Source organism: Canis lupus, chromosome 29, assembly GCF_003254725.2.
Source record: "Canis lupus dingo isolate Sandy chromosome 29, ASM325472v2, whole genome shotgun sequence".
Lineage (NCBI taxonomy): Eukaryota > Metazoa > Chordata > Mammalia > Carnivora > Canidae > Canis > Canis lupus.
Genome location: NC_064271.1, coordinates 22,668,274 through 22,696,005, shown reverse-complemented (window position 1 = coordinate 22,696,005; position 27,732 = coordinate 22,668,274). Strand labels below are relative to the sequence as shown.

The 27,732-nt window shown below is 38.4% G+C and overlaps 1 protein-coding gene across 3 annotated transcripts; it reads right to left on the bottom strand.

Annotated features, from left to right (window-relative positions):
- Window positions 1–543: 543 nt before the first annotated feature.
- On the bottom strand, window positions 544–21,953 carry LY96 (lymphocyte antigen 96). Of its 3 annotated transcripts, none has more exons than XM_025478029.3 (5): window positions 21,708–21,944; window positions 14,067–14,156; window positions 10,518–10,574; window positions 1,928–1,980; window positions 544–670 (listed from the first exon to the last, which is right to left on the bottom strand). In XM_025478029.3, exons 1-5 carry the CDS (start codon window positions 21,817–21,819, stop codon window positions 572–574), a joined length of 411 nt encoding a protein of 136 aa, XP_025333814.1. In that variant the 5' UTR covers window positions 21,820–21,944; the 3' UTR covers window positions 544–571. The 3 variants fall into 3 exon arrangements, with proteins under 3 accessions (XP_025333814.1, XP_025333813.1, XP_025333815.1); XM_025478028.3 differs by having other exon boundaries at window positions 10,518–10,646; window positions 21,708–21,934; XM_025478030.3 differs by lacking the exon at window positions 14,067–14,156 and having other exon boundaries at window positions 10,518–10,646; window positions 21,708–21,953.
- Between the last annotated feature and the right edge of the window lie 5,779 nt (window positions 21,954–27,732).

Genomic DNA, 27,732 nt, shown 5'->3' with positions numbered 1-27,732 from the left:
GAAGCAAGCACTGTCCAGGAGAGCAATGCTGGTAACTTGCCCCAGGGTAGAGAGGCAGGAAATGGGGAGGAGTCAACCAGTTCAAGAGATTTCATTACCTGTGTGTTATGGGTTGAATTTTGCTCCTCCAGAATTCATATGCTTAAACCCTAACCCCCAGCGCCTCAGAATGTAACTGGATTTGTAGTTATTGCCTTTAAAAAGGTAGTTAAGGTAAAATGAGGTCATTAGAGTGGTTCCCTAAACCAATGTGATGGTATCCTTATAAGAAGAGACTAGGATACACACATAGAGGGAAGACCATGTGAAGACACATCCATCTACAAGGCAGCCATCTACAAGCTGAAGGGAGTCAAAAGGAACCAAACCCACCCACACTTCTATCTCTGATTTTTAGCCTCCAAAACTGTGAGAAAACAAATTTCTAATTGTTCAGGCTACCCAGTCTGTGCTATTTGACTTTGTACACTAGCACACTAATACACTAGCAGCCCTAGCACACTAATACACTCTGAAAAAAAAATTAAGTGAACAATAAACCTCTGAAAAATAAAAATATACTCTATTTATTCTAATTGAAATCAGGGTGGTGTATGACGGTAAAATTCAAACAAAAGAGCTTTTCTTCAGTATCTCCAGAGATGGCTTCTGCAACACAATTGTATTGTCCCTAAATGAGAAATAAGAAATAGAAGTAAATAAAATGTTAGATGCTTCTATTTTGTAAGACTTTTTTTTGAAAAAGATTGTATTTATTTATTTATTTACTTACTTATTTGAGAGAGAGAGAGAGAGCGGGCACACATGTGAGCGGGAGGGAGGGACAGAGGGAGAGGGAGAAGCAGACTGCCTTCTGGGAGTTGGAATCTCTCAAATCTCAGAGCTCAATCCCAGAATTCTGAGATCATGATCTGAGCGGAAGGCAGACCCCTAAGGCTTAGCTGACTGAGTCACTCAGGTGCCCCCATTTTGTAAGATTTTTATAAGAATTTTGTCTTAGTAGGAAGAAGCCCTTTAAATTAAATTGGTTATCATTATCTCTGTAATCTAATAGGATGAAATTTTGAATGCCTTTGAATTCAGTAAACATAAACCTATTTATTTCCCAATTATAAAAGGATGTTTTTTGCAATTAGCCTGTGAGATTTTCAAATAATCAATATCCTTTAGAACAAAATAGGTAAGGAATATGCATTGTTGAAGTTTATTTTAAAATAGTCATCCAGGGGGATCCCTGGGTGGCTCAGTGGTTTAGTGGCTGCCTTCACCCAGGGCGTGATCCTGGAGACCTGGGATCCAGTCCCACATCGGGCTCCCTGCATGGAGCCTGCTTCTCCCTCTGCCTGTGTCTCTGCCCGCTCTCTCTCTCTCTCTCTCTGTGTGTGTGTGTGTGTGTGTGTGTGTGTGTGTGTGTCTCTCATGAATGAATAAATAAAATCTTAGAAAATAAATAAATAAAAATAAAATAGTCATCCAAAGCGAAACATGTACAAAATTTCATTGCCAGATAACTAAATACAAATATCTAAAATTACATCATTACTATTCATGGAGGCAGTTACTGAGTTATACACAGCGGTCGGACAGTGCTTTTACCCAAAGATCATTCAGCATATTAATAATGAGCATTCATATTACTTTTAGCCATTTAGGTTTAGAGGAAAAACATAAAGTGAAAAAGATTTCGTGTTACTTTTCCATATTTCCATATTCTATGGAAAGAATAGCAAAATACCTTCAAAACTAAATAAAAGTAAAAAAAAAAAAAAAAAAAAAAAAAAAACTAAATAAAAGTGAAAAACACAAGTTTAAACACCTTAATGTTCAATAACTATTCCTGAAGTTGTGAATGGCTTGTTTCAAATTTTTAACATATTCGTTACTGCAAAAGATTCTTAAGACAGTACAAATGACTCTTAAACAATACCTTAGAAAATCGTATTCCCCTAAAGGAGAAGGGTATTCTTGTATCCACAGTCTCTACAAGCAAAATACAAAATACAAAAAGTTACATTGGTCATCATTAGGTGATTTTCTTTTTTAAATGTAGTATGGACTGCACCTTTTACATTTCTACTGGCAGAGATAATCCCAAGCAAACTGTAGAAGTAATGAATTTTACATCCTATGATTCTCCTATGGCTTCCTCTGCCACCCCACGCATCTCTCAGTATCAGCCCAAATTTCATCCCTCAAGAGATGCAAAATTTTAAGGCCTACTGGTCTCAATAGTGAATGAATGAACAAGCTAGTGTTCATATGTTTCATTCCAAATTATATATGTACATATTTAATACTGCTGCTCCTTCAGCAAAGAAATAATAGGTCTTCCTAAAGGTGGAGGAGAGAGTTGGGAAGCAGCCAGGATACCAAATCTCCTTCCAATTCCACCACTGAGAAGCGTGAGTAGTCACTGTTGAAATGCAAGGCCATGGGCCTGGCCCCACAGATGCTGTGGAACACAGAGTCGGGAGTGCAGGACACACCACATTCCACTGACCTAATCAGGAACTCCAAAGGAGTGAATTTACAGGATGAGGATAGAAAAGTAGAAATGAAAAAAAGAAAAAAGAAAAAAGAAAAGTAGAAATGTTTTGAATCTCTAACAAAAGCAATAGTGGCCAAAAATCTCTTTTGAAGTAATATAGTCAAACGCAAACTATAATTCTCCTAACTAGCTAAAGACAATCCTTAATGGCAAATGAATAGACTTTTTCTACATATATGTACTTCTATTTTCATAAAAAAAACATCTATTTGCTTCAGAGTATATCCTTATTCAGGGTATTAATACACTGAGATATTAGTTCTTGAGCTTAGCACAAGTGATCATATTTTCATGATGCCATGATTTTTTATTCAAGGCCACTCCATTTCAAATTTAATAGTTCAACAAGTATTTATTGAAAAAAACTATGTACCAGGGACTGAGGAGACAATAGGCTAGTATACACTGTTCCTTCTCTCAAATAGTTGAAGTCTATTGGGGACATAGGCGTGTAAAGATACAAAGATACAGATACAATGGTATAAAAAGATGTAGCAAGAATAAAGGCAGTGTAGCATTTTTTATGAGAGTGATGGTTCTGGATCTGAATCCCAGCTAGCTCCTCTACTTACTTGGAGTGTGGCTTTGGGCAAGTCATTTAACTACTCTGTGCTTTAGTAAAATGGCAATGGATAATAACACCTACTTCACAGGGATAACATGAGGCTCTACGACTTAACACTTGTAGGTGCTCAGAACAATGCCTGGAATGTAGCACTCCTTATATTTTATTAACATGAAAATGTTATTTAATAGAACATTAAATGTTATTCCTTCTCCTTTCTAGACCTTCTTCCCGGGGCATCTTGTGAATAATAATGATGTCATTAATATTACCACTGATATTATAATTACTGTTATTCACAAGATGGCGTGGGAAGAGATTCTAGAAAAAAGAAGGAAGTGAGTTGAATTGTCTTAAAGGATGGGGAGGAAGGAACAGAAGGACATTCCAAAGGGATGAAAAAGAGGAGCAAAGGCAGGAAAGTGAAAATCAGTGTGACTAACACATACACCCTGCAAGTGGCTCAGCATTATTAAAGCAACAAAGACTAGGAATGCTTAGAAGTAAATCTGAAGAAGTAAACATAAATGGGCTCAGGTTCCATTTGAGAGAATGGAGGCAATGAAAGAACATCCAAGGATGTGAAATGGTCAGATTGTGATTAGAAACATGGGTTACCATGTTGTGGATATGGGTTTAAGGGGGCACTAAGACTCAGGGAGACCAGTGAAAGGCCAGGGGGTAGTGACAGAGGTGAGGAGAAGAAGTAAATGCCTCCATGCCCACCAATTCAGGTGCCTTCCTGTGTGGATAAATCTGGTCTATCTCATCAGCCTGCTGCTTTCCTTGAGAGTACTTTTCATAAACCGAATCTTATTTCATTTTTATGTAATTTCATGACTAAGTTTTGTTTTGTTTTGTTTTGTTTATAAATTTTTATTTATTTATGATAGTCACACAGAGAGAGAGAAACAGAGACACAGGCAGAGGGAGGAGCAGGCTCCATGCACTGGGAGCCAGACGTGGGACTCGATCCCGGGTCTCCAGGATCGCACCCTGGGCCAAAGGCAGGCGCCAAACTGCTGCGCCACCCAGGGATCCGTCATGACTAAGTTATGAGCTTGCTTACTAGTTTACAAGTTCCATGAGGACAGGGGCTTTGCTTTGATCACTTCTGAATCTCCAGCTCCCTAGTATCTGGTCCCTGAGTCTCCAGCTCAGCTACATAATTTGCAAGGCCAAGTGTAAAATGGAAATGGGGGCCTCTTATTCAAAAAGCAGGAGAGACACCCTATTCAAGGTATGGAAATATAAAGCTTTTTCCTTTCTTCCACAGTCTTTCTCTAGACTTGCCATGATATATTTGCTATGTAATATCATTTGAAGTCAAACACAATTTTAAATTACCATTCATCTTTATATTGCACAATGACAGCTTAAAACACAAATATCAGAGCTTTCAACTCTGAGGTAGAATCACAGATTTACACAATTTGTATTTGGTAGCTCATCCCCAGAAGGTATGTCAAGCTGACCAGAGAGAAAATTCATATAAGCTTGACTCAGGAAATTTGAAAAAAGGAAGAGAAGATCTCCCCAGGCATGGAATGATCCAAGGGAATATTCTCTTGGCACTGAGTGAAAGGGGAGTATAGAAGCTCAAAGATACCCAGGGTATCTTTGCTTCATGACGGGGCACCTGTGCCAAGTGTGGGCCTGACAGCTGCCTAAGGCCCCCTCCCCTATGCTGCCATTTGCCTCATGATTCACATGGGAGCAGAGAAGACAAATCAGACTTCTTTCCTTCCCACTGGCTTGCTGTCCCACGAGTGACCCTCAGGGGTTTTGCAACCTCCATGTAATACCTGCATGAGCTACCCATTGGTGGGGAGGCAGCCTTGCCCCCAACTAGTCACCCATTGAACAGTGCCAGCCCTGGTGGAGTGGCCACATCCCACTTCAGACACTGCAGGTCCCCTTCACCTGATCCTGACTCTCCTTGCATCCAAGGCCCCCACCAGGTGGCAGGGGTCACTGGTTGTAACTGGGAAGGGGTTATCAAGCAGGGCCCAGGGTGCCAGCAGAGCAGTGGGTAGCAGGGAGCCAAGAACCCATCTGGGGGAGTTGCATGCATGCCTCATTGTCCTATCAGACTACACTTACAAAACACACACTCAAAGATAAAATTATTAAGAATCTCAAGACTATTATCACAACATATTAAACTCTAAATATGAAGCCCTCTGAATATGAGGCCCTGGTTGTGAAGCCAATCCTGAAAACTTTGTATGAGAGAGAAAGGAAAGGAGATGGACAAGACTTGAGGATTTGAGAAAGAAATCAAGGGTAACTCTGAGATTTCTATCTGGGGAGACTGTCCAAATGTTCACCAGGTCAGGTGGGAAGAAGGGGCACTAACCTTCTCTGAAGGGGGTAGTCTTTTTCCGTTGTTTTGTCTCTCTTAGAAAGCTCATATGTTGCTCATATAGCCCATTCTACTCTTAGGGGAGGTTAGCTTGAAGCTTCTCCCCACGTTCAAGAAGCCAGGGGAGAATTGAGGCAGAGCCAGAGGAAAGGAAGATAGAACCCCTGCTTAGGCTTCCTCTCTATTCTTCCCATGCAGCTCACTTGTGGTCCAGCACGCTTTTCGTGACAATCATGCAAAATACAGGACCTAAGCCTTAGATGGTGTTATGGGTTGAATTGTGTCCCTCAAAAAGATGTTGAAGTCCTAACCCCCAGTACCTGTGGGCATGGCATTATTTGGAAACAGCACCTTTGCAGGATGGTCAAGATGAGGTCATTAAGGTGGGCCTTAATCTCATACGCCTGTCTTTATAAAGAGGGGAAATTTAGACACACAGACAGAAATGCATGGAGAGAAGACTGTGAAGGGACACAGGAAGAAGATGGCCATTTACAAGGCAAGAAGCACCTGGGCCTTCAGAATCTTGGGAGATGGGCCTGGAGTAGATCTGTCCTTCACCCCATCAGAGGGAGCACAACCCCACCAATACTTTGATTTTGGACTTCTGGTTTCCAGACTGTCAGACATTAAATATCTGTTGTTCTTAGCCAGCCAGTTTGTGGTACTTTGTTACAGCAACCTTTCTGGAAGATTCTGGAAACAGGGCTAACAGATAATTAAATTTAAGATGCCTTTGAAGTATCCATTTATTTATTTTCAAATGTGTTTTTTTAAGATTTTATTTTATCTGTTTATTTGAGAGAGAGAGAAGCTCAGTCTATAGAGCATATGACTCTAAATCTCAGGGTTATGAGTTCAAGTCCCACACTGAGAGTGTAGCTTACTGAAAAAATAAAATACAATTGTCTTTATTTGAGAGAGAGAGCATGAGCATGAGCAGGGGTGGTGGGGAGAGGGATAAAGAGAAGCAGACCTCTCACTAAGCAGGGAGCCCAATGTGGGGTTCAGTCCCAGGACCTGAAGATCATGACCTGAGCCAAAAGCAGACACTTAACTGACTGAGCCACCCAGGTTCCCCTCAAACATGTTTTTAAAAGAAACAAAGTGTGTGTGTGTGTGTCTGTGTGTGTGTGTGTGCGCGTGTGCTTATAAGAAGTCGTAAAATTGTGGGTAATTTTTATTTTTGCTTGCCTATTTTTTTCTAAATACCATATCCTAAAAATATATGACTTCTGTAACAAATACAAAAAGGAAAATTATTTTAAAAGTAGATACGTATGGTACTTACTAATTTGATTCCCAAATTTTCAAGGGTCTCTTGATAGCATCAGTGCTTCTTAAATCAGAATGCCCTGAGCTCTGAGCCCATATACTCAGCTACCAGATGGACATGTTTATTTGAGTGTTCCAAAATTACCTTGAGCTCAATATGCCCAAACCAGAACCCATTGCTTTCTCTTTAAAAATCTGCCCCTTCTTCTGTACACATCATTTCAGATAATACCACTTCCATTAATCCCCGTCACTGGCCCTCTACTAGTCCTTGAATTTACCTAATTTCTGGCTGCCACATCAAATCAATTGGCGATTGTCCTGCCGATTCTACCTCCAAATATCCCCTCTTTCTTCTCCTCCCCTCTGCTCCAAGGCCACCATCTTTGTTCAGCTGTCCTAGTCTCTCACACAGCCTCCTGGCTGCTCCTCCTTCCATCCCATTTTCCTGTCTCAGCCAACCCCCGCCTCCTTCCATATGGACACTAGTTAGCTGCAACACTGAAAATCTCAGTGGGTCATCTCTACCCACTGATGACAAGATGCAGGCCAATATTTTGTGCATGACTTACATGTGTGCTTCTGCCCCCTTTCCCAGGCTCATCTCCAGCAATTGCCCACAGCACATTCTGCTCCAACTACAAAACTACTCTCCAAACAAACCATATTCTTTCATGGCTAGATGCGTTTGCATATGCTGTCTCCTCTCCAAGGAATGTCCTTCCTCCTCCTCTCTGATGTTCTCAGATTCAAGACTTTAATAAAATAACTCTCTGAAACCGTATCTGAGTTCTACCACAGCAAATTGATAACTATATAGTTAAAACCAGGAGCATATAAATCTATCAACGTTTATGACATTTCATTATAATTTTTGTTCCCGGGACTGTCTTTCCCAGTACAGAGGGACCTTCTGAGGAGAGAGAACCTATCATTCAACTTTGGATCACCAGAGCCTAAATCATGACTTGCTCAAATTAGGTTCAACAGATGTTTGTGAAAGGAAATGAGGGAGGGAGGGAGAGCCAACAGACTGGGCTGAGTCTGACACATCTTAAATCTCAAGAAAGTGAAACTTTAAAAATTCATATAAAATGTCAACATAATCTCGCAGAGATTAGGAGGGATTGTGGAACAGTTGTTTAAAAAAAAAAAAAACAATAATCTTCTAAGAGTTTTTTTTCTTTCAAAGAGAAAGCATTGTACAGTGGAAGAGTGAGCCTTAAGAGTCATGAGGCTACTCTGTTACTAGCTCCAAATGGCCAAGGATACATTTTTGAATCACTCCAGGCATCGGCCTCCTTACTTGTAAAAATGACAGGACTATAAAATCAGGAATAAAAGGCCTCCTATTACCCATATGAATATTTATTATTCAAGAACCAGACATCTTGAATTCTTATTCTGAGCACAGTACTAACCCTTTCTTTATGCATTCTCTAATTATATCCTTAAAATCATGAGTCCAATAGGCTTCACTGTCCCCATTTTACAGATGAGGAAAATGAGGCTGATAAAGGTTAAATAACACACCCAAGGCCACATTGCTGGTAGGTGGAAAAGGTGGGACAGAGACTCCGGTCTTTCCAACTCTGAGCCCAGACTTAGAAGCAATGCCAGCTCCATTATTTGCATATGTTTTGGGGGTGGCAGACAAGTCAGGACTGTGGAGAGATGGTTGGCTAGGGGATACATCTCAAAGCTTCACTAACACAATAAAAAATTGATGTACTTAGAAACAATTTTCTTAATGACCGCTAGAAAATGTATAATCAAATTGATGTAAATGTCAAAGCCAGTATAAGCCTGTTATGAATTTTTATAGTACCCTCATTCCATTAATTCCCAATCTTTATCATTTTTTGTCCCATCTGTATCTAACTGATGCTATGTTGCTAAATTTGATGTATGCATGTAAACTACCTAGAATCCTTTTTTTTTTTTTTTTTTTTTTTTTTAAGAGAGAGAGAAAGAGAGCTGGGGGTAGGGAGAGTAGAGAGAGAGGGAGAGAGAGAATCCCAAGCAGACTCCCCCCTGGGCAGGGAGCCTAAGACAGGGCTTGATCTCACAACCCTGAGATCATGACCTGAGCCAAAATCAAGAGTCAGACGCTTAACTGACTGAGCCACCTAGGAGCCCCTACCTAAAATCTTTTTTTTTAAACAAGAGATGGCACAGGTTATAATGGTAACTAATTGTAAAGGAAAATATTCAACTGCAATAGTAATTTTTAAATGTCAATAAAACAATTGTTTTTTTTAACCTAATAGGTTTTTTTTAAACTTCTTCTTTTTTAGATGATGATGTCCAAGACAGACAGAGATTAACAAGACAGAGATTAAACTACTGTACATACACATTTCTGGTGATGTAAGGTATATGTTGATACATTCCTTTAGAAAAGTGATTTGGCCTACGTAGACAAAACCACTAATGTAGTTAACCCAATTATGCTCAGATACTTCCCTAGAAGTTATATATAATTTCTTGCAAACATATTCAAATATAAAATATAAGGAAGATTATATACAGAAATATATTTATTGCGATATTATTTATAATAGTAAAAAATATCAGAAGGAAACTAATATCCAACATGATCATGGTTTTTTTTTTAAGATTTTATTTATTTATTCATAAGAGACACAGAGAGAGAGAAAGAGACATAGGCAGAGGGAGAAGGAGGCTCCCTGAGGGGAGCCTGATGTGGTACTCAATCCCAGGATCCTGAGATCAGGACCTGAGCCAAAGGCAGATGCTCAACCACTGAGCCACCCAGGTGCCCCATGGATTATGGTTAAAAAAACCACAGCATACCCACTAAGGGAGATGTTTCACATGTAATGTTTATACTTTGGTTTTTGAATCACATGGATTATCTAGTCAAAAAATTAAATACAATAATTTTTAAAAAGAAAATTACTGGGACACCAGGCAGTCTCAGTTGGTAGAACATGTGACTCGTAATCTTGGGGTTGTAAATTCAAGCCCCATGTTGGCTGTAGAGATTAATTAAAAATAAAATCTTTAAAAAAAAACATAAAGGAAAAGTATTATAGTGTGGTATACTTAAAAGTACAGCAGCAATGTACATTCATTGAAAAATCAGAAGGAAATACTCCAAAATGTTTTTAGAAATATTATTCTGTGACATTCTTGTTTATACTTCCCAATTTTTGGTAAAATGTGATAGTATAATATTTATAAACATTTAAGCTATTTAAAATACTAGTTAAAAATTATTAAGGAAAAATTCATGAGTTTGCAGTAAGTGACCTTTAAGGTTCTAAGCTCTGAAATTTTGTGATTCTGTGAATAACAACAGGATGGAAAGAAGTGGAGAAAGATATTGAAGAAAACATGGTAGAAAAATCTAGTGAGGTTTGTTTTTAATAACTTTTTTTTTTTATTCCTTTTTTTCTTTCCCTACTGATTCCACCAATCCTGTTCCCTTGACTGCGGTTCAGTGAGATTCTATAACAAACGTAATGTTTAGAAAAAGGGATCCATAACCAAGGGCAAATGTACAACATTAAACTAAACAAGGTAAAAATTTTAATATACCTTCAAACACACTTAAATAAGTACCATCTTCATAATAATTCAGTAACATAATTGTAAAATACTTAAGCTGTTTAAAGTAAAAACTTTGGATGAAAAAATTATCAGAAAAGGAATGGCACATTTTCAGTGCATTTAATATTCAGAACATTCTCATATACTATTATGTTCTATTATGAAAATAATACGAATTAAATGCTTACCTCCCTTCAGAGCTCTGCAAAAAGAATAAACATCATCAGATCCTCGGCAAATAACTTCTTTGCGCATTGGTAAATTCATGGAGTTAAAAGATATATAGAGATTGAAATATAGTTTTTTAATATCTCTTCCTTAAAAAGAAAAAATACCATTAGTCCTTCAAATAATAGATTCTTTTATAAATAATAATTAATGTGTACCTTACACTTACACTTGCCTGACACTTTGTTTCATTTAATCATCACAACAACTTACCATGTGGGCATTGCTACATCACTTCATTAAATCATCACAAAAACTTCTTGCTATTCCTGTGTAACACATGAGAAAACTGAAGTTCTAAGAGAATAATTAGTAGACTGTAACCAAACAGAATATTCTACAGGAAGAATTATGTATGCTATGCCTGAAAAGAGGAGCCTATGTTTCTGAGAAAACTATCAAACGGAGATGTAAAATTTCCAGTTCTAGTTACAGTTGTGCTAGGAAGTTCAAGAAAAAAGAAAGGGGAAGGAAAAGAAATAAGAATAATCAACTCATGCCCACTTTTTTAGGAGTTTTGATGAAAGAATTCTTGAAGAATAAAACAACCTTTTTATTAAAAATTACACAAGTTATCTTATGATTTCCTCATGGTCTCCCTAATACCGTTTAACATGGAAAATTCCATTAAACACTGCATTTTGCTCAACTCTTCTAATTTATTCAGTTGGCCCAACTGGAAAATACGTACAATCTTTTTTTATGATAAAAACAATTATTGTGGGGCTCATGGCTGGCTCAGTAGATAGAGCATGGAACTCTCAATTTCAGGGTCATGACCTTGAGTCCCATATTGGGTATAAAGATTACTTTTTAAAAAATTATTATAACCACTACCTCTCTGAAAATATTTTCCTAATAAAGTCCCCATGACTCATTAGAGCCAAAATCAAAAGAAAACTTTTCCATCTTTAACCTGAACTTGGTATGCTTAACAGAAATGCCAGTTACTTCCTCAAAACTCCTTCCTTTGGCTTTGGTGCTACCATTCTCTTCTAGTTATCCTCCAACCTCTCTGATTCCTTCTCCTCATTGGCTTCTCTTTCTTAGAGTTGCGTCCTGGGTTCTCAATTTTCACGTTGCACATACACCCTGGCTTTAAGTACCACATAGGGTGTTAATTCCCAACTCATCATCTTTAGTCTCAACCTTTCTCCTGAGCACCTGTCCCACATATGCGTTCAGTATCTCTACTCAAATGTTGCTCATTGTCTCACTGAACAGATCCAAAATTGACTTCTTTGTCTTCATCACTATATAGGCATTAGAATTCCCGGTCCTAGTAAATCTTACTAGTCTTCTTTTTATCCTCATCATCACTCTCTTAATGCAGGCCCTCATTACTCTGAGCCTAAAATATCACCAAACTACCTAATTTGTCTCTATATCTCTACTTTCATGGCAAAGTGTAGAAAAGAACATCATAGGATCTGTTTTAAATAATAGTTCCATGGTTCACTCCATGAACGGCCTGCACCACTCCAAAAGCAGGGATATGTGTAGAAGTTGATGGGCTGTTCTCACAGGGAATTCCTTGAGACATGAGTAGATGGTGGTACTGTTGTGGTACCAATGACGATTCAAGACAATAAAACTTCTTTCATTTCTGCACGGAACACAGCATGATTCAAGAAAGGATATGCTGCTTTGACATCTCAACAGTATACATCTTGAGAAGCTCCTTGCTCCTGGGCATCACTGTGGTCATTTTAGGCACACGAACAATAGACAAAGTGAGATACCACGTGTATGGCTCAGTAGGCCAGGGATACCAATGTAGGTGTCATAGTGAGAAATAAGAAACACAGTAGCTTTACACGGTGACAAAAAAGACTGTTTCTGAGCTCAGCTAAGACAACTCCAAGAACTTTCAGATATAACTTTGAAGGAGGGTTAAAGTCCAGCTTTATTTATTTTTTTATTAATCAGTTAATAGTACACAAATAATTTGCTAGCAAAGCTATAGTCTCAAAATAAATAATTTCCATCCCCAACTTATTTTTGCTTCAAGTTGTTTTAGCTCTTATTGAATTTAAGTAGCTATAGGCCCATAAAAATAAGGTTGATTTCTATGAATATGGCCCCACATTTTATACAGACATTCCAATACATTCTAGGGAAGCTCAGGGAAAATATGACTAAATAATCAATGAAACCAGGAGCTGATTCTTTGAAAAGTTTGACAAAATTGATAAACCTTTAGTCAGACTCTTAGACTCATTAGAGAGAGAGAGAGAGAGAGAGAGAGAGAGAAGGGACTCAAATAAATAAACTCAGAAATGAAAGAGGAGAAATAACAACCGATACCACAGAAATCCAAATGATTATAAGAGAACATCATGAAAAATTACATGCCAACAAATTGGACAACCTAGAGGGATGGATACATTTTTAGAAACATGTAAACTTCCAAAACTGAATCAGAGAAATAGAAAATTTGAACAAATTACCAGCAATGAAATTTATTAAATAAATATAAGTTAGGATATAAATTATATTAGTGATGATTAAGACAATAATGATAATGATGATGGTTAGAACTGAAGTTTCCTAGGATCCTAGGACTTAGAGGCAACAGAGCTGACGAGGAAAAGAGGAAGAGCATTTTGTATGTTTCCACAGATACTCATCCATCCTAATGCTGTAACCAGCACTCAGTTTCATTTTTACTAAGCTGATGATGACACATAAAATCATAGAGAGGAAAAACAAGACACACCACAAAATAAAACAAAAAATCATTGCCTTCTTTCATCCCATCATCATCATAGTTTTTCTTAGAAAGATCATCATTATTAAAAAATAAAAAAGTTGTGGCTTGCTTATTACAGATCTTTGATTAGTGGAAACCCGGCTTTACTTATTAATGAGCTGAATAGTTAATGGTTGACAAAGGATATACCTATTAGATTATTAGGAGTCTCGAGTTATTTACATTTTACCCTCATGCCATATGTAATCCCCTTCCCCATGAGTGTGAGTTAGCCTCGTGGCTTGCTTCTAACAAATAGCATACAGCAAAGGTGATAGAGTGACACTTCCATGATTAGGCTACATAAGAAGATTTTGACTTCTATCTTGTTAGCTGACTGTCCTTCCTGCTGGCTTTCATGAAGCAAAAAGCCATGTTGAAAAGGCCCATATGGCAAGGCACAGAATGCTGTCCAACAGCCAGACAGGAATTGAATACTGTCAACAACCACATGAGCTTAGAAGTGGTTGTTAGCTTCTTCCCTACTTGAACATTCAGAAAAGGCTCCAGTCCTGGCTGACACCTTAATTGAAACCTTGTGGGAGATCCTGAAGCAGACAAAACGTAGCCATGCCTAGACTACTGACACCCAAAGACTGCAAGATAATAGATGTGTTCTGTTTTAAGCCGCTAAAATGTGGTAATTTATCACATAGAAATAGAAAACTAATACATGCACATTTGGAACACAATAATTTATCATTAATACTTCTTGAACATTCTTCATTGAATTACAAAAACAAAACATTGAACTTACTTGGAATGTAGTAAAGATGCAAATATCCCTTGCTTCCCTTCATTGCTATACAGGGATTAAGATCTATTGAAATAGGGGCTTTCATGTAATCTAAATGGAAGAATAAATATAATGTCAATAAAATATTATAAATCATTCCTAGTAAGCAGAGTATTCTGACCATCATTCTCCAAAAGATGCCATTAAAATTGTGTAATGAGAAAAATCGAGGGTGGTTAAAAACATCTCACTCCCTAGAGGAGTGACATCAGCAAAATGGCAGAGTAAGAAGTCCAAGACCCTCCTTCTCCTCACAAACATAGCAATTTAGCAACAACCCATGGACAAATTCCTTTTGCAAAAAATCAGAAATTAATTGAAAATTTCCTGTATTCCAGGAGAATGTTAAATCAGACTCACCAAGATCAGTAGAGGACATCCTTTTACCAGAACCCCTGCATCTGGAACAGCACAATCAGGAAAAGATCCCCTATAGTCCCTAGCTTCACTCAGGAAGCAAGAGGTTGATTCATATATTCAGAGCCCCAAGTTTTCTAAGGAAAATACCCAAAGGAATAACAAATTAGAAAGTCAGAACAGACCTATAACTAATAAAGAGATTGAATAAGTAATCAAAAATTTCCCAAAAAAGAAAAGCCTGGGACCAGATGGCTTCATGGGTAAATTCTACCACCAAACATTTAAATAAAAATGAATACCAATCCACAAGCTCTCAAAAAATTGAAAGCTCTCAGCCATTTCCAAACTTATTTTATGAGCCCAGCATTACCCTGATACTAAAACCAGACAAAGACACTGCAGAAAAAGAAAACTATGGGCCAATAACTCTAGTGAATATAGATATAAAAAATCTCAACAAACTACTAGCAAACTAAATTCAACAACAAATTAAAAGGTTCATACACCATGACCAAATGGGATTTAATCCCTTAGATGCAAGTTTTCAACATAAGAAAATTAATTAATGCAATATACCACATTAATAGAATGAAGTATAAAAATCACATGATTATTTCAACAGATGCAGAAAATGCTTTTGACAAAATTTAACACTCTTTTGTGATAAAAACTCTCAACAAACTAGGGAAATGGCCTTAACATAATAAATACCATTTATGAAAATCCCATAGCTAACATTACACTCAATGACAAAAAACTGAGTTTTCCTCTAAGATTAGAAAGAAAGCAAGAAAGCAAGGATAGCCCCTTCTTACATAGCACCAGAGGACCTGGTCAGATCACTTAGGCAAGAAAAATAAGTAAAAAGCATCCAGATTGAAAAGAAAGAAGTAAAATTTTCCTTGTATGCAGACATGATTTCTTTTTTTAAAAGATTTTATTTCTGAAGCACCTGGGTGGCTCAGTCAGTTAAGCATCTGCCTTTGGCTCAAGCCATGTCCCCTGGGTCCTAGAATCAAGCCTTGCAACTGGCTCCCTGCTCAGTGGGAGGTCTACTTCTCCCTTACCACTCCTCACTACCTGTGTTCTCTCTCTCTCTCGCTCTCTCTAATAAACAAATAAAATCTTAAAAAAAAAAATCTTATCTTTAAGTAATCTCTACACCCAATGTGGGGCTTACACCCACAATCCCAAGGTCAAGAGTCATATGCTCCACTGATAAAGCTAGCCAGGCTCCCCAAGACACAATTTCATACACAGAAAATCCTAAAGACTTCATTAAAAAACTATTATAACTAATCAACAAATTCAGGAAAATTGCAGGATCCAAGTCAACATACAAAATCTCTATATACTAACAATGAACTACCTGAAAGGAAATTAAGAAAACAATCTAAAAGAATAAATACCTGAAAGTATAAATACCTAGGATTAAACTTGATAAAAGAGGGGAAAGATTTATATACTGAAAGCAACAAAACCTGATGAAAGAGATTCAACAAGACACAATGGAAAGACATCTTGTGTTCATTCACTGGAAGATAGTATTCTTTCTTTTTTTTAAGATTTTACTTTTAAGTATTCTCTACACCCAGTGTGTGGTTTGAATTGACAACCCCGAGATTTTTTTTTTTTTTTTTTTTTTTTTTTGTTATTCATGAGAGACACAGAGAGAGGCAGAGACACAGGCAGAGGGAGAAGCAGGCTCCATGTAGGGAGCCCGATGTGGGACTCGATCCCAAGTCTCCAGGATCATGCCCTGGGCTGAAGGCGGTGCTAAACCGCTGAGCCACCCGGGCTGCCCGACAACCCCGAGACTGAATCATATGCTATACCGACTGAGCCAGCCAGATGCCCTAAAAGAATTAAAATTCTTAAAATGTCCATATTACCCAAAGCAATCTACAGATTCAATGTGTTCCCTACCAAAACCTCAGTGGCATTTTTTAAAATATGTATTTATTTATTTTAGAGAGAGAGAGCATGCAGGTGGGGGGTGGGGGTGCAGAGGGAGAGGGAGAGAGAATCTCCAGCAGACTCTACACTGAATGTGGAGCCCAAAGCAGGGCTCAATCTCACAACCCCAATATCACAACCTAAGCTGAAGTCAAGAGTCAGAGGCTCAACTAACTGAGCCACCCAGACACCCCTCAGCAGCATTTTTTTTTACAGAAATAGAAAAGACCACTCTAAAATTCATATGGAACTACAAAATAGCCAAATTAAACTTGAGAAAGAGGAACAAATCTGAAGGCATCACACTTCCTAATTTCAAACTATATTACAAAACTACAGTAATAAAAAATAGTGTGATGCTGACATAAAGACAGACATAGAGACCAGTGGACCTGAACAGAGTATCCAGAAATAAATTCATGCATATATTGTCAAATTATCTTTAACAGGATGCCAAAAATGCATAATAGGGAAAGGATGGTCCTTTGAACAAATGGTGTTGGGAAAACTAGATTTCTACATGCAAAAGAATCCAATTGGACCCTTATCATATGCCATATACAAAAATCAGCACGAAATGGATTAAAGACTTAAATATAAGATTCAAAACTGTAAAAGCCCTAGAAGAAGACAGAGGAAAAGTTTCAAGACATCAATCTTGACCATGATTTCTAAATATGACACCAAAACACAGGCAGAAAAAACAGAGATAAGTGGAACTACATCAAACTCTAAAGCTTCTGCACAGCAAACAATCAACAGAGTGAAAAGGCAACATATGGAATGGGAGGATATATTTGCAAACTGATAGACAATAAGGGGTTAATCTCCAAAATGTATAAGGAATTCTAACAATTCAATTATTTTTAAAAAAAACAATAACCTGATTTAAAAATGGGCTGAAGACATTTTTTCCAAAGAAGACAATCAAATGGCCAATGGGTATATGAAAAAATGTTCAACATCACTAAGTATCAGAGTAATGCAAACCAAAATCACAATGAGATATCACCTGACACCTGTCAGGATAGCTATTAACAAAAAAGCAAAAGGCAAGTGCTGGCAAGGATATAGGGAAATTGGAACACTTATACACCATTGGAGGGAATGTAAAATGGTGTAAAATGAATGCAAAATTAAAAATAGAACTACCACACGATCCAGCAATCCCATTTCTGGGTATTTATCCAGAAGAACTTCAATCAGGATCTCAAAGAGATAACTATATTCTGTGTTCACTGCAGCACTATTCACAATACCCAAGATATGAAAGCAACCTAAATGTCTATAGATAGATGAATAGATAAAGAAAATGTGGTCTATACTTACAGTGGAATACTATTCAGCCTTAAGAAAAAAAGGAAATTTGGGGGACACCTGAGTGACTCAGTGGTTGAACATCTGCCTCTGGCACAGGTCGTGATCCCGAGGTCCTGGGATCGAGTCTTGCATCAAGCTCCCTGGAGGGAGCCTTCCTCTCCCTCTATGTCTCTGCCTGTCTCTGTATGTTTCTCATGAATAGATGAATAAAATATTTTTTTAAAAAAGGAAATTTTGCAATATGCTATAACATGGATGAATCCTATGAACATTTTGCTAAGGGAAATAAGCTGGTCATAAGGACAAATACTGCAAGATTCCACTTACAGAAGTATCTAAAATAGTCAAATTCATAGAATCAAAGAGTAGAATAGTGGTTGCTAGGGCCTGGGGATAGGAGGAGATGGGGAATTACTAACCAACAGGCATAAAGATTCAGTCAAGCAAGATGAATAAGTTCTAGACCTCTGCTGTATGACAGTGTGTCTATAGTCAATAATATTGTGTTGTATACTTAAATACTGAAGAGGTGAGATCTCGTGTAGAGTGTTCCTACTACCATAAAATGGATTTTAAAATACTGTACAAATACAGAAAAGAAACTTTCCCATAACATAAATATTGTTTTAATTCCCTAATATTGTTAAAGTGGAAGCTGAAGATACTGAATTACTTTAAACTGTGTGGAGGAAAAAAAACAAAAAAAATTCATAAAAAATTTTTCATAAAAATTACTTGTTCTATTTTGGAATGTTTTAACCTTTTCCTGTCAACATGGCTCTCCACTCTCTTCACTTTATGCATATTCCATTGGTTCAAAATAGAAAATACACATCAAGTACTTAGGGATATGGTAAATGTTAAATGGGTAAATAAATGAATGAATAAGCTAATGAATAGTCTTCCTGAAGAAAGAGTTTCAAGAAAGGTATAGAAGAGAAGTTCATAAAAAGCACTGAGAAGTAGGGGAGAGAGACGATAGTAGTGTTTGCGGATTTACCCCTGAATGCAACTCTTAAAATTAATGTTAGGGGCACCTGGTTGACTCAGTCTGTCAGTATCAGATTCTAACAGTTTTGGTTCAGGTCGTGATCTCAGGGCCATGGGATTTAGCCCCACCATGTGCTTCCGGGTCAGTGTGGAATCTGCTTGAGATTGTCTCTCCCTCTCCCTCTGCCCCTATCCCCTGCTCATACTCTATAAATAAATAAATAAAGTAATTAATTAATAACCTTTAAAAAATTAATGTTAACACCTCTCATTCAATTAATTGAGTTTACCTGCAACAAAATTCTTATAGAATGAATTATATTAACAGTCATTTCACTTAATCACGGATGTTCACAAATATTTGACCAAAAGATGTTCATCACTAAATAGTTTATGACCAAGGAAAAAAAGCCCAATTTACAACATGGATGGCCTATGAGGAGCAGAGAAAGACAAATACTGTATAATCTCTGTAACATGCAGAATCTACAAAATAAAACACTGAATTTATAGATATAGAGAAGAGATTGGTGGTTGCCTGAGGTAGAAGATGGGCATGGACAAAAATAAATGAAGGTAGTCCAAAGATGCACTCGTGGAAAGGGCAGAGGGAGAGAATCTTCAAGCAGACTCCCCACTGAATGCAGAACCCAGATGTGGGGTTTGATCCCATGATCCATGATAACATGACCTGAGCCGAAATCAAGAGTCAGATGCTCTACTGACTGAGCCACCCTAGTGCCCCAGCATGTGACTCTTGACCTTGAGGTTGTAAGTTCAAGCCCCATGTTGGATGTAGAAATTACTTAAAAGTAAAATCTTTTTTTTTTTTTTTAAAGGTGACATAATCAACGTGTGATACCCAGAAGCCAAAGGAGAGGAGAAACTTGGCAGTAGAGTGGACTAGGGGGGCTTTCCAGAGGCGGAGAGGTAAACTGACTTTGTAGGATGGAAAAATTTCAGAGATAGGGACACCTGGGTGGCTCAAGCAGCTGAGCATCTGCCTTTGACTCAGGGCATGATCCCAGAGTCTGGGGATCGAGTCCCACATTGGGCTCCCAGCATGGAGCCTGCTTCTCCCTCTGCCTGTGTCTCTGCCTCTCTTTCTCTGTGTGTCTCTCATGAATAAATAAATAAAGTCTTAAAAAAAAAAAAGAAAAAGAAAAATTTCAGAGATAAGTTGCAAGGGAATTTAGTGCAATCCACACATAGGAAAAAAAGCCACAATAAAAGATTGGTCACACAGTTAAATCTTGTCCTCACACCTGGCAATTACTCTAATTCTCTGTAAGTAGCTTTGTATTAGTATTTGCCAGACTGTGTTTCTCAAGACAATCAACACATGCTCAAAAAATAAAATAAAATAAAATTGAAAATCTGGATTAAATAGGGTTCAGAATTTTTCAGAACTCAAAGTACATTTGTAAGTCTCCCTCAAATGATTAGACCACCAATCCTTTTTCCCAACAGAATTTCAAAGAACCAGCATTTGCAGAAGCATCAAACCTTCCTGATATGGCTAATGCGTAGAAAAGACCAGTCAACCCATGATGAGCAAACCAGTGGAAAATACCAAACCAAAACTGCAGTCTAGCCCTGATGCTGTGCTTTCAGACTGGCAGATATTTGTAGAGAAATAGGGAGGAAAAACAAAAAACCATGATGCAGCTAGTTAACATTAGGGTATGGCTGATTTTTTAAGTAATCAATACTTGTTTGTATGTGGCTATGTGCTGAAAACTCAACAATCCTCGTAAAACAGCTTTAAAATCACTTTCGGTGGGCAGCCCAGGTGGCTCAGGGGTTTAGCACCACCTTCAGCCCAGGGTGTGATCCTGAAGACCTGGGATCGAATCCCACGTCGGGCTCCCTGCATGGAGCCTGCTTCTCCCTCTGCCTGTGTCTCTGCCTCTCTCTCTCTCTCTCTCCCTCTCTCTCTGTGTGTCTCATGAATAAATAAATAAAATCTTTTAAAATAATAATAATTGTATTTTAAAAATCACTTTTGGTGGCACCTGGGTGCTCAGTCAGTTAAGCATCCAACTCTTGATTTCAGCTCAGGTCATGACCTCAGGGTCATGAGATCAAGGCCCACCTTGGCTCCACACTGGGCATGGAGCCTGCATGAGATCCCCTCTCTTCTCTCCCTCTGCCCCACCCCCCACAATCTCTCTTTAAATAAGTAAATAAATAAATAAATAAATAAATAAATAAATAAATAAAACTTATAAAATCACTTTCATTTTACAGTCAAAAAAGCTGGGACACAGAGAGACTAAGTATTTTTTACTCGAGGTCACACAGCTGGTAACTGACAGAACTAGGCTAACATCCAAATTAGGAGGTGACTCCAAGACTCCTCAAAAGTCACAGCCTCGGGATCCCTGGGTGGCGCAGCGGTTTAGCGCCTGCCTTTGGCCCAGGGCGCGATCCTGGAGACCCGGGATCGAATCCCACATCGGGCTCCCGGTGCATGGAGCCTGCTTCTCCCTCTCCCTGTGTCTCTGCCTCTCTCTCTCTGTGTGTGACTATCATAAATAAATAAAAATTAAAAAAAAAAAAGTCACAGCCTCGAACAAGTACTTATAAGCACCTGTTAATGTTCCTACTGCTGTACTGAAGAAGAAAAAATATCACATACCAGAGCAATAATCAATTCCAAAAGGCTACCTTCTCAAGGCTGAGGCAAAAAGCTCAGAAGCAAAGAGTTCTGCCAAAACTGGGAAGAATTTGAAACTGGGCTCAAGGTGGAGAGAGTTGACTACAGGGAACAACAGAAGCAGCCGGAGGTTAAGTACAACACAGTTTAGAGACTGGTAAGGTCTGTGAAGGATTGAGAAAATCCACACAGGGCAGCCATCACCTTTGCTGCAAACAGCAGCTGGAATACACCGTCATTTCCTGTGTCCCTGAGACAGCAGCAGGGAGTTCTTATGAAAACTTAACCCCTGTACCACTTGTTGCTGTTTTACTTACCACAATAGGTATACCAAACACTGGCATCAGAGGAGTTGCAGATCCAATATTGCTCCCCAGGTTCAGTGAATATGGAAGAAAACAGAGTAGAAAAAAGCATAAACGGAAACATGATTTGGTATCCTCAAAACTTTAAAAATACAAGGAGACTCTGACTCGTCCCTTTCAGTAAGCAGAAAAATTTAACTTAGTCATTGGTCACATGATTTCTGAGTTTCTCTCCTGAGTTTCCTCTTTCGTGTATATTTAGTATTTGAGCACTTCCGGCCAGTGGAGAGGAAAATGATTTAGAATATACTCTTCTAGAACACTTAATGCAAATGAGAGCACAGAACTTTAAAAGCAAAACAAGGTACTTCCTGGTCAATAGTAACAAAACCAGTCTGTAGGTCTCCTTTAGAATCCCAACAGACTGCCAGCCCTTCTGTATCTGCATTGTTATTCTCTCCCACAGGTTTTTTTATGTAGTAACGTCTCATGGCCCAGGGAGCTGGACCTATAGGTCTGAACTGAATGGTCTGATGCAAACTATTTCTGCTCTGCAAAAGGTGCAGCCACAGGGCAGAGCCAGACGAGATGAGACCACAGACATGGGATATTAGCTGTAGTTCTGCATTGTGGGCGGGAGCATACCAGTATTATACTTAAGTATTATACTGGAGCATACCAGTACAGCTCCAGGGAATATTTTTTTAATAAAATAATTTTTATTGGTGTTCAATTTACCAACATACAGAATAACACCCAGTGCTCATCCCGTCAAGTATCCCCCTCAGTGCCCGTCACCCACTCACCTCCATCCCCCGTCCTCCTCCCCTTCCACCACCCCTAGTTCGTTTCTCCAGGGAATATTTTGAGCCTTGATAAGGAAATGATCAATATTTTGCATGTGGCATGTATTTCAAAACTCTCACTCTGTTCTAGAAAAATAGCTCATCTTTTAGATACTTTGCTACTTAAAATCCTTTGTAGGACATAGTTTAGGATTAGTAGCCAAAAAATAAAAATAGCATGGAGTCAGGGCTTAAAAATCTACAAGTTTAGAGGAAAATAATCATATGTTGGTGAAAGCTTCCACTAAAGAACTGTGCTACTTTCCCATTTTTAAAAAGGCAAAAAAGTCTGTGGGAGGATAGGGAAGTGAAAGTTGTTAATGGGTATTGAGTTTTAGGTCTGCAAGATGAAAAGTTCTCAAGATATGTTGCACAGCAACATAAATATGTAGTTAACACTACTGAACTTGTGCTTGAGGCTCGTTAAGATGGGGAATTTTATATATTTTTTACATTTCAAAAGTGAAAAAGAAGAAGGAAAGCCTATGAATGCCCCTAGTGGTCTCAAAAATACTATTTCCCACTAAAAGGAAGAAAGATTGGAGAAATTGCTGATTCCAGGTCTGGGGCAGAAAAATGTGCAGGATGGAGCCTGGAACATCTTAGCATATTAGATAACCAATAAGAAGACATTCCCCACTGACCAAAGATGGCTTTCCTATGGCTGCTGTAATGACTAACCACTAATTCAGTGAGGAGTCAGGGAGGCCTTCTTGGAGGAAATTACATCCAATAATTAGAGGATTATATTGTATTATGTTGCAGTGTACTCACTGTATTTTATTGCATGGCATCACATCATCAATGGCAGAGCCAGTTCCTTCTGCAGACTCTGGGGGAAGAAACTGTTTCCTTTTTCATCTTAGAGAGCTGCAACACTTGTATTCCTCCATCTTCAAAGTTCAGCACTCCCATCTCTGCTTCCGTCAGCACATCACCTTCTCTTCTGACCTGCTGCCTCCTTCTTATAAGAACTCTGTGATTACACTAAAACCATTGGGCTAATCCAAGATAATCTCCTCAAGATCTATCTATAAAATACCTTTTGCCATTTAATGTGACAGTTTCCAGGCATGAACATCTTGAGGAATCATTATTCAGCCTACCTATAGACTATATAAACATCCAGATAGTAACTACAATGAACTGAAATACACCAAATATATTCAAAAGTATGAGGTCATAATCTTTTAAAAGATTTTATTTATTTATTTGAGAGAGAGAGGGATGCCTGGATGGCTCAGCAGTTAAGCATCTGCCTTCGGCTCAGGGCATAATCCTGGAGTCCCGGGATCGAGTCCCACATTGGGCTCCCTGCATGGAGCCTCCTGTCTCTGCCTGTGTGTGTGTGTGTGTCTCATGAATAAATAAAGTCTTTATTTAAAAGAGAGAGAGAGAGAGGGAGAGAGAGAGAGAGAGAGAGTTAGAGAGAATGAACACAAGCCAGGGAAGGGGGAGATGGAGAAGAGGGAGGATCTCTAGCAGACTCTTCACTGAGTGTGGAACCCAATGTGGGGTCAGTCTCACAACCCTGAGATCACAACCTGAGCTGAAACCAAGAGTCAGACGTTCAATCAACTGAGCCACCCAGGTGTCTTGGGCTCAAAAGTTGTTTAAAGCCTAATTAATCGGGGATCCCTGGGTGGTGCAGCGGTTTGGCGCCTGCCTTTGGCCCAGGGCGGGATCCTGGAGACCCGGGATCGAGTCCCACATTGGGCTCCCGGTGCATGGAGCCTGCTTCTCCCTCTGCCTGTGTCTCTGCCCCTCTCTCTCTCTGTGTGTGACTATCATAAATAAATTAAAATAAATAAATATTTTTTAAAAAGCCTAATTAATCATTAGATGATGCTAAGAAGTCAACTCTTTTGAAAACTGGTAAATAAAGAGAAAGAATCAAGCATTTATCCTGACTTTTCTATAGCAACTGAGCTACTGGTAATCAGAGAGTAGATGGGACAAGTTTCCCTTGCCTCCTTATACTCTTTTTTCTCTACTTTTAGAAGTATTCAACTAGTATATGAAAAAGGAAAAATAGAATATAACCATTTTGCAAAACCTAATGAATCACTGAACTTAGGCACCAAGTGTCAATGGTTTCTCACTTTACAAAGAGAGGAACAAACTTTGTGAACTTCTTGATGGATGAACACTATGGTAGCTAGCCTCCAAGATGGTTCCCGATGATCCTTATTTCCTAATATTCAAATCCTTGTGTAAACTCCTAATGAATAGGGCTGACTCTGTAACAAATAAAATACTGCATAAAAGACAGTGTGCAACTTCCAAGCTAGATCGTATACATCATTGTGGCTTCCACGTTGTTCTTCTGGCTCAGTTGCTCTAGGGAAAGCAAGTAACCCTGAAGAGAGAACCATGTGGTGAGAAACTAAGGCTGTCAAAAAGCCAGCAAAATGTGTCAGTCATGTGAGTAACCCACCTTGGAAATCATTCCTCCTGCTCTAGTTCAGCCTTCAGATGACAGTAGTACCAGCTGATAGCTTGACTATAACCTCATGAGAGAACCTGGGCTAGAAGCATTCAGTTCAAGCTACTCCCAGATACTGGACCAACAGGCACCATGCGGTATTTTGTTTTAAACCTCTAACTTTTGGGACACCTGGTGGCTCAGATGGTTAAGTGTCCAACTCTTGATTTCAACTCAGGTCAGGGTCCTAGAATGGACCCCCACATGGCTCCCCACTCAGTGGGAAGTCTGTTTCTCTGCTTTTCCCTCTGCCCCTTCCCTTGCTCAATCGCACTCTCTCAAATAATTCAGTCTTTAAAAAAAAAACAAAAAACAAAAAAAAAACCCGCAAACTTTTAGGGGCAATTTGTTAATGCAACAACAGATAATATAAGCAACATCATCTATGAATTAGTCTTGTCCAAAATAATCAAATCTCAATCTGATGAAGCTTCAAGTCCCACTGCCAATTTATAGATCAGAAGACAGAGAAACATATTAAACTACACCTCAGTGATACAATCAGAAAATCTAGACCACAAAAAGATGTAAATGACAAAGAACTCCATTTCTTCAAAAGATAATCTGCAAGGGAGAAAAAAACGAAGTGAAGGAAATGGAGGGGCCCATAGCTTAGAAGAGTCTTGAAAAACATTTCATAAATTGGTGTGAATAAGGCATGAACTTTACTTAGATCTTAATCCAAACAAAGTGTGGAGAGGAAATTGGAATTTGAACAGACTGGTATTTGATAACTTTGGGAAGAGAGGAGTGGCTTGGGTATTATAATAGTATTATATTTTTTAAGTCCTCATCTGGTAGAGTTGCAAAATATTTAAGAAAGAAACGTTATGATGTCTGGGATTGGCTTCCAAATAAAAGTTGAAGGCAAGTGGTTGGGATCTAAACCAAACAATATTGACAACAAATTGGTAATTGTTGAATCCGAATGATAGTCCTGTTGATTCATTATACTCTTCTACCTCTGAACAACTTAAATTCTCAACAAAAAGGAATCCCACAACAAAAGTATTAAGTGTTCTGAAAAAAATCGGAATACAACTTTAAAAATTGTGTTCAAACTAAGGCTATCATTCAGACCTAATGGCCATTTTGTTACTTCTGCTTCCAAAAGCAGAAGTCTTTCAGGATAATGAAATTGACATTGAGAAAAGAGATTGCAAAACATATTATCAATCAGTATATTACATGATGTAACTCAGATGATAAGCCAAAATCACCCTGCCTTTCGAGACTCAAAACTGACTCAATGCCCTTCCTTTAGATAGTGAGAGACTTCTCACTTCCCCAACCTTTCCAAGATTACTCCACCTGTGGTGAAAGTAGTAAAGTGACAGAGATGTGTAAATTTCTCCTCCTCACCTTGGCCTGAATGGTTTCTGCTGACTTATTGCAGTGATGAATCATATTCTACACATGCTGTTCCTTTTCTACTTCTTGGTATCACTCCAGATGATGTACTTGAGAAGTCATCTTATATTCTAAGCTTTTTAATTTTCCTTAAACAACTAAGTTGTATTCTGAATTATTCTGATACAAATAAAAATAGGTTTTTTCACTCCACCACACAGGTGACAAAAATGGGTATATGGATACAGGACATTTAAAGAGATATGGTACACTCAAAACAAGTTATGAAGTGACCCTTGGAAAAAAATGTTAAAATATTAACAATGCTGTTTTTTCTTTTAGGAATGGAACTAAGTGATTTTTTTTCTTGCTCCTACTTTCTAATATTTGATGAACATTTGATTATGGAATAATTTTTTATAGGAAGATATAAATCACATTTACTGTCAAGACACATTACTGTCAAGACACAGGACAAAGGAGCAGGCAGGCAGAGACCCAAACGGAAGATGCGGATGGCGCGAGCTTGTTCATCTTTCTGAGACTTAGAGGCTGTCTTCTGCTAGGATCACAAGCTAGCTGGTTCTAGCAGAGGGAAGGCTGTAGGTCTCAGAAAGGGGAGCACTTTCTTACCTTACGCTACCTCCTATAAGCCTCTAGCAGCTTCAGACCTGACCTTTGTGAATGAACTAGTGATGCTTCTGGTGCTTCCCCATTCCCCAGCTAACCCATAAAGATTAGATTTACCACCATGGCAGACAATAGGAGACATTAGGCAACTCCATACAGACTGGGGGTTTTGTTCTTAACTAGAACTCTGATAACTAGCACAGTACCTGGCACACGCTGGGCACTTAATAAGTTATCTACTAATATAGATAGCATTACCTGAAGCCTTTTGCTACTTACTGAAAAGCTTTCACAAGAACCAATTTTCATTTTACAATTAGAGGTTAAAATCTTAAAATGCCAATACTTCATAAAATTAGCAGAGATTGTGAATTTATAAAAGGTACTGTCCAACTATTTAGCGCCTCTGATTTTCCAACTGATAGGATACACCAAGGGAGAAGAGTGCCACCAAAGACATCACTACTTAGGTCACCATCTCTTCTGTAACTACCACACTCAACGGGACATGGAGATCCTTATTATGGGAAACTATGCCTGAGAAGATAAACAAAAACTTGTGTTCTGCACCAAAGGGAGATTAACACTGCTTCCCATAATTCTAGAATTTTTAAAAAAAAGCTTTTAATGTAGGCAACGTATCTATACTTAGAAAAATCCAAACATAAAGGAAAAACAACTCTCATTTGTTTCTGACACCCGATCCCCAGCTTAGAGACAACCACAC

Bases quoted from the DNA above. Each gene is read 5' to 3' on its own strand.
- LY96 (XM_025478028.3), bottom strand. From the start codon at position 21,819: ATGTTTCCGTTTATGCTTTTTTCTACTCTGTTTTCTTCCATATTCACT. The intron at 14,157-21,707 runs GTAAGTAAAACA...TCTTCCATTTAG, and splicing joins TGTTTGGTATACCTATTGTG to ATTACATGAAAGCCCCTATT. The intron at 10,647-14,066 runs GTAAGTTCAATG...TTTCTTTTTAAG, and splicing joins GCATCTTTACTACATTCCAA to GAAGAGATATTAAAAAACTA.